Source organism: Alligator sinensis, unplaced genomic scaffold, assembly GCF_000455745.1.
Source record: "Alligator sinensis unplaced genomic scaffold, ASM45574v1 scaffold282_2, whole genome shotgun sequence".
Taxonomy (NCBI): domain Eukaryota; kingdom Metazoa; phylum Chordata; order Crocodylia; family Alligatoridae; genus Alligator; species Alligator sinensis.
Genome location: NW_005841879.1, coordinates 953,992 through 961,741, shown reverse-complemented (window position 1 = coordinate 961,741; position 7,750 = coordinate 953,992). Strand labels below are relative to the sequence as shown.

Sequence of the window (7,750 nt, the reverse complement as noted above, 5' to 3'; positions counted from 1 at the left end):
CGGGACCGGGACCGGGACCGGCCGCCCCGCCCCGCCCCGCCCTCGCCTCCCGGCCGCGCCATAAGTGTAACGCGCCTCCACCCGCCGCCAGTCGAGGTGCGCTACACACGCAGCGGGGCGGGAATGCAACGCGCGTGGGGCTTAAGGGAAAGGGTGCGCGCGCTGTATAGGTAACGTGTGTGTGTATAAATGTAACGTGCATGTGCGTGTGTGTTGTGCCATACATGCAATGTGTGCGTGTGCATGTGTGTATCAAGGTATGGGGGGGGGGGTGTTGTGCCATACATGCAATGTGTGCGTGCGCATGTGTGTATCAAGGTAAGGGGGGGGTGTATTGTGCCATACATGTAACGTGTATGTTTGGCACTATGTAACTTGTGTGTATCAATGTAACGTGTGTATTTTGCTCTACATATGGAACGTGTGTGTCGATGTAGTGTGTGTGGCATGTGTTTGGTGCCATACATGTAATGTGTGTATGTGTGTGTTGCACTATACATGTAATGTGTGCATGCACATGTGTATATAAAGGTAAGGCGTATGTGGTTTGTGTCATACCTGTAATGTGTGTGTGTGTGTTGCACCATATATGTAATGTGTGCACGCATGTGTGTATAAAGGTAAGGCGTGTGTGTTTAGCGCTATATGTGTAATGGGTGTGCATGTCTGTTGTGCCATACATGTAACGTGTATGCTTTGCACTCTGTAACTTGTGTGTGCGTGTGTGTATAAATGTAACGTGTGTATTTTGCTCTACATATGTAACGTGTCAATGTAATGTGTGGCATGTGTTTTGCACCATACATGTAACATGTGTACGTGTGTGTGCTTCACTATACATGTAACGTGCATGCATGTGTGTGTATAAAGGTAAGGCATGTGTGGTTTGCACCATACATGCAATGTGTGGTTTGCACCATACATGTAATGTGTGTAGACGTGTGGATAAATGGAAAGCGTGTATTTTGTGCCATACATGTAATGTGGCGTGTTTTGCACCACACATGCAACATGCATGCTCATGTGTATGAATGTAACAAGTGTGTGCATGTGTTGCACCATACATGTAATGTGCACACTGTGTATAAATGTAACATGTTTTGCACCATGTGTGTATAAATATAACATGTGTGTTGCGCCATATAATGTGTGTGTTTGTGTCCCCTTCCCATCTTGCAAGGAGCTGGGGGCACTCGGGGCCCTGCTCTACCTTCAAATAAAAGCTGGAGTGGAGAAACCAGTGATAAAGTTGTGGTGCATTTCCCAGCGCTAACTTCGTAGCTCCGCGGCTCTAATTGCCGGGGAGTCACTTTTACTTTTTGCACAGGGGGCCACCTGCACTTATCCTGCGGTTCTCCAGTTAATGGGCAAAATGGACTTTGCATGTGCGTTCAGTCTACATTTATTACACAATTCGCCACTTAATGGGCAAGTCTGATTTTGCGCATGTGACCACCTACATTTATTATGCAACTCACCGCTGAATGGGCAAGCCTGATTTTGTGTGTGTGGCCATCTACATTTATTGCGCGATTCACCCGTTAATGGGCAAGCTTGACTTTGCATAAGTGCCCAGCCTACATTTATTGCATGATTGTGTCATATATGTACTATGCAGCAGGGGCCCCCGTGTAAGAAGCCCTGTGCTAGAGCGTGGTAGGAGGATGGTGACGGCTGACCGGCCATTGCAGTTCCCAAGACAGAGGTGGGACTGTTTGAAAGGATTTTACCACAGCTCTGAATCCAGGCTTTGCAATCGGTTGGATTTAGACTGCCCTCCACATGCGCACAGCCCTGGCCTGGCAGAGGGGGTGCAGCCCTTTGCGGGAGGATGGGAAGCGGGTCCCCGCGCAGGGGGATGGTGAACAATCCCACTCCGGGGTGTGTCGAGAAGCACTCAGCAGAGCAACGGGCAAATGCTGATGTCTCTGGTGCTGGTGTAATGCCACTGCTTTTAGCATTTACTTTGGGTTTACATCACTGTAAGAATGATCTGAGTCCACCCCACCTACCGAGGATGCAATGAAAATATACCTCCATCTGAGCTGCACGGGCAGGTCGTGGAGGAATTCGGTTCAATGTTTTCCTTCCTAACCTGGAAAGGTTTTGCACTAAAGGCGTATGCCTCGATTTATTCTGACACTATCTTTCTAACTAATCCATCAGAGGAAAACCATTCATACACTCACTAGGCACATCTGTCTTTCATCTGTGGCCGGGGCACAACCCTCGGTCTTCGGCGGGGCACAGAGGTCTTTCTTCACGAAGCCGGCACAAGTGACATGTCGACTCCACACAACACCCTTCCATTTCTTCTCCCTTGCTCTTTTCAGATCATTTGTCTCTGCTCCATTTCCATTCACGACCTAAAGAGTTGAGGAGAATTTGTTTTTAAGTGTCTTCTCATCAGGCCTCCTCCTTTCCCCACTAAAATCGAGTTTTCTTTAGGGAACTCTGCACACTTTTTGAACAATATTGAAAATCAGGGGCACCCAGTATGGCTGACTATAAAGGCAAAAGGATTGTCTGTGCTAATGAGAGAGAACCAAAGCAGGACCCACTACTAAGGGCCATGTTAAAGCAACCTGGGTGTGATCTGCTAGGGTCCTGGCTCTTACTCAGAGGTTAACAGCTGTGCTTGGCTCTGCAACAGTTTTGTGCCCTCTTGGGACTATAATAATTAAAATTGGTCATATTTATAATCTGAATCGCATCTGACCTTGGGTACATAGAGCCAGAATTGTAGGCTTTTTATCTACTTTGTAAATAAAGTCATCTCCCGATGCTGCCTAGGCCACGTGTTCCTTGCCAGGCTGCTATCCGCAGAGACTGATTGACAGGGATCTGCTTTCAGAGTTGATGATGCAGAGTCTGCAACAAAGCTGACAGATGCCCATGGACTTCAGTGAGCTTTGGAGCAGGTCCTCGCTATATCAACCAGGAGGAAATCTGGCAAGAGTAAAGAGGGGCCGGAGGGACCGCTCGTCCATCCATGCCAAGCATGAGGGCAGTCGATGGTGACGGGGTAAATTGCAGAGCCTTCTCCAGCTCCCCAGGGAGCAAGAAAATGCTTAGAAGAGCGTTACCGTGACAGCAAACAGTAGCTTAAAAGGTTCATACGTGCACTTTGTTGTATACAAAGCTGTCTGAGCATCACTGGCTAATGAGTTTACTCTGGACACGATGACCTGCCAGCTTCAAGAGGAGTTAGAGATGTTTAGCACCCTCCAGCCCAGACCGCTGCCAGTTCCTTATTACCCCAGCCTGATTTCCCAGTAAACCCATTGTAATCATCTGTGACTAGCAATGTGGTGTCTTGAAAGCAGGGATTAACCAACTGAGTCTAATATAATCTGGAATCCAGCAAACCCAAATGCATTGCTAGCAGCCAGCTGTGGCCCAGGGATTTAGGGCATCTCAAAGGCACTCATTGACTCATTTTAAGCTAAAAAGTAACTTTTTTACAAACCCTCCCTCCAATACTGGAGTTATTGCTTTTAATGCAGTCAGAGCTGTTGCGGCATTGCTAATCTCTCTGTGGGGCTGTTATAAACCTTTCTTCTTTCGCAACACTAATTCTAAACAATTGCATCAGAAGAGCATTATCTGGGGCTGCACCTTTTTTATCCCGAGTGTTGGAAAATCATATTTTTTAATTAGACCAATTAAAAATGAATTAAAAGTCTCCCTCAGTCCCTATTAATCTGGAGCCAACCGGCACAGTGCTGTCTTTCTCAAAGCCTCCTCTGCCACATAGATATTGCACCGGCGTGCAAAACGACTAATTCATGCGATTGTTCAGAACATTTCTACAACGCACCCGGAATACCAGCTTTCCCTTGAATTTGCAACCAAATCCTTTCGTTCAGCATTATTTTCCTGGTATGACAAAGTCCAATTCTTTTAGCATCTACCTGCGTATGCATTTTTTTAGCTGATGAACGGGAAATAATGACAACAGACTTTATCTAGCTTTTTGGTGCCCCCATCACCAGAGTGTCTCAGCAGCTCACAGTTCAGGGGGAAGCAAAGTCCCAAGTGAATTTCCTGGAGCCCGGTGCTCTTTCCCCAGGTACCTGGGCTCTATTGAGATGTTGCTTCTGCGGTGCAACACACAACCGTGGGTGCCTTTCCAGCTCATTTTCCCCAAGTTTGTCGTTGGCGCTGTACCCATCCTGATCCGTTAACTCCTATCCTCAAACTCTTAGGCATATGTATATTCCCTTTCACTTCACTGGAAACCATTTATGCACTTAAAGTTACCTACATATGCCCAAATATTTACAGGAGAGTGTATTTATGACGGTAACATTGTGTTCACGTTTTACTATAAACATTTCCCCAGACTTATATCCAACAGCCGGGGCCACATCCCACAGAATACACATAGGCAAAACTCCATCTGACTTCACTTCGGTCCCCCTCCCGTTAAAGTCAGAGGTAATTTTGTCACTGGTTTTCATGGAAGTAGAATCCGCCCCTTCCCGTAACTTGTCTATCTCCACAGTCGGCATTACACGCTAGAGTCAAAATGATCTAAAAACAACAGGGGATTGGCTTAAGTCATTCGAATGCTTGCAAAGCAGAGCTCCCAGCATGGCATGTTTTTGCAGCGAGGCCCCGAGACAGGAAAGCATACGTTTATGGAAGTGCTTAAGCATACGCTTAACTTTACCCATGTTCTTAGGTCCTCTTAAATCCAAGCTAAATTTGATCTTCCCTCCTGCTAGTTAAAGGTGCTCATATTGGCAGGCCAGAATAGCTGGATGCCTTCCAAAAGGGGGAACCGATCAATTTATTTTAATTCAGATCATCGTTTGGAAACACCGCAAATGAATTGGCCTTTTTCATCATTTCTGGAGTGAGTAGGGCTGCCCTGCTCCAAAGAATTGAAGTGGGGAAACATCCAGGTCTGGATGATTTTCTAAGCATATCATTAAACAGCTTTAACCCCTTTAAATACATTATAAAGAACATCTTGAATGGAGAAGGCCTTGCTTGGTATTCTAGCAAACAGTGAGTCATTTGTAACATCCTGTTAGTAAAAAAGAAAAAAAAAAATGTTCCTTTTGTTTTCACGGATATGTGACAAAATATGTGGGAGATATAAATATGTAATTTTTATTCTTTTATGCACTATTGGTTTAAAAATCATCTTCCTTAGAGATAGCTCATATCTGCCAAAAATGCAAACGCTTCTGGAATACATTCACCGAATACACCATTCATTTTCCTTCTATTCTTCTTTTAAATGGTACAAAAATTACAGTCTGATCGGTAGATTGTTGTGTTTGTAGAAAGGAGAGAGAGAACATAACTATGCCTCTCCTATCTGCCCGCATCATTAATAACTGGGATTAAATTCCAAGGTGGGCACATCAGCTTTACAATGAAAATACATGTGTGAAATTGAGGAGTAAAGTTCTGCGTTTGCCATTTCACGATCGTAATCTATCTGAGCAGTGCACACCTCCGTGACCAATGAGCATACACGGCACAAATATCCTGATCGGGGCTCATGCTTGGTATCCAGTCTCCGGTCTGAGGGGGTAGATGCTGCACAACCAGCCCCTGGATCATTTTCCTGCACAAAACCTCACCTCTTTGGGATGGCTTTGACTTCACTGCCCCACAGATGGGGGTGGGGAGGGATCATTTTAAGCTTGGAGAGCTTGGAGCATCTGCCCTTCACTTCAGTGATAAACTTGACTCCAAATATGCCTGGGGGATGTGCTAGCGTGCAAAAAAGTTCTTATTGCAGATCGGAGCGAGCGCTAAATGGAGGAGACAAAGCCATTCATCACTTAACTCCTTCCTCGTGGGCTAAACTGTTTACTGGACACAAGTGCGGCACTTCTTTAGTTGCAGGGGTGTAGGTTGTAGCCGTGTTTTTGAACTCGAAAGCTTGCTTAATAACTATTCTCCAACTATTTGGGTTGGTCTAATAAAAGATATCAAATTCACCCAAGGAACCCTGTCTGCGCTTCTTTAGCACGCTTGAGTGCTAATCTGGAGATGGACAAAGCCCGAGGCTCCTAAATCTGAGACTATAAAGTGAATGAGTAACATCAGCATCCTCCCTGCGCTCCCCTTTTGCATAAGCTGCACTTACACTGCCGGGACCCCCTTGCCCCTTGTGCTCCCTTTGCTTTCCAAGCATGTTAGCAACACCTCCCAGTGCAGTGGTGCATGCAGACAAAGTGAGATGCTGATGAAACCCCGGGGGCCTGCTCAGGTAAAGGAAAGAGTCAGCAGATCCTAAGAACGATGCTTAGTGTTTCCACGGAGCCTTCCAGCTTTAAAGCACCAAGTCCCATCCTGTCTCCATTGATGTCAATGAGAGTTTTAGGCTGATTTTCCTGGGATCAGATTCAGGCCTATTACGCCTCGCATCTCAGGGAGGCAGGAGCACTTGAGTTCTGCAGAAAGCCACTGGCAGAGAGTAAGCAATAGGCCTGCTGACAAGGTATCCTGCTGTTTTCACAGAAAAGTATGAGTCTCCCACCCTCGATACAGCAGGAGAAAGCTGCAAGGACCGTGCAATAGAGGTGAAAGCAGCAGTTTCAAACCCAGCTGGGAAAGAGCAGCTTGTCCTTCGACATTCCTGGGATGCAACGTGGTGACGTTTCCAATTATTCACTCTCTCCGAAGCGATGACGACAATTTCTTTGGCTGCTCTTCTGGCTTTTCTCATTCGCAGGAGTCTGCAGCCAAGGTTTAATGTGCTGTCAAAAGCCTTCCTGCCCCTCCCCTCATATTGCTGACATGGCTTCATGGAGCCGACAGAAGGAAGGGTGCGGGTCCCCGGAGCGTCCTAGCCGAGCACAGTCGACTGGGTCTTAGCTCGGGGTCGGGGGACCCCGAATAGCTGCCTCCTGTGCTGGGTGGGACGACTCTGCCATCTGTGACCTTTCAGACTGTAACTGGAGTTCAGGAAATAAAGCTGCTGGCTCCGTTTCCACATGTGACGTTAGATCCTGCACAATTGCATCCAACCAAGGTATTTGGCAAGTGGGGGAAAACCAGATTTAGCACAGATGTGTCTGCCGCTCCTTTTTTAACGCTTTGGTCAATGGTCACTCTTGTTTCTTTCCCTCCTCGGGAGGGGAAAGCTCAGATACTCGTGCTGCCTCCTCCAGGGGTGGACGATGGGGAGGGAAGCACGTTTCCCACCAAGCGGGGAAGCGGGGTAGCAGGCAGGGCTTGTCGAGGAGCCGGTGTATCACTGTGATGCCGCTTTCTAACTCTCCAATCCAAAGCCCCATGCTTAAAGCGTATACTATACGTGCAGTCTGCCGCGTACCCCGTTACATGGGGTTGGGACTGTACAACAATGCAGAGGACAAGAGGCATGGCCTCTTTTACCACGGAAAGCACCGGGCAGTGTAAAATGGTGCTAATTCCCTGCTACCTTCCCACAAGGAACAATGCTTTTTAATTCTGCTTTTTTTGGAGAACTGAATCCCTACCCAACCCCGACTCCTAAGTTTTTTCCATTGCAATGTTTATAGGGGCTGAAGCAAGACCGAGCAGACAGCGAGCTCCACTTGAAAGTTTTGCTGAAGTAGCTCCATCCATAAGGGACGTGATTTCTGCCAGCAATAGCGCTCTGGCCAAACCCTGGCACTAGCAGAGCTCTAGCAACACAAAGTCCCTCTGCCAGGCTAAGATGCCTGCGCACAAGGAGACTTTGTCAGCACAGCTAAACCAGAAGCCTCTCAGGCGGACAGGAGGCCTTGCAGCTGTGCTT

General features: G+C 47.1%; 1 protein-coding gene across 1 annotated transcript in view; it reads right to left on the bottom strand.

Annotated features, from left to right (window-relative positions):
• Window positions 1–4,514, bottom strand: part of FAM20A (FAM20A, golgi associated secretory pathway pseudokinase) — a 38,544-nt gene extending 34,030 nt beyond the window's left edge. Inside the window, exon 1 of the mRNA XM_006017387.2 lies at window positions 4,413–4,514. Coding sequence (XP_006017449.1) covers window positions 4,413–4,514 — 102 coding nt within the window. The remainder of the gene's footprint in view (window positions 1–4,412) is intronic.
• Window positions 4,515–7,750: the final 3,236 nt, after the last annotated feature.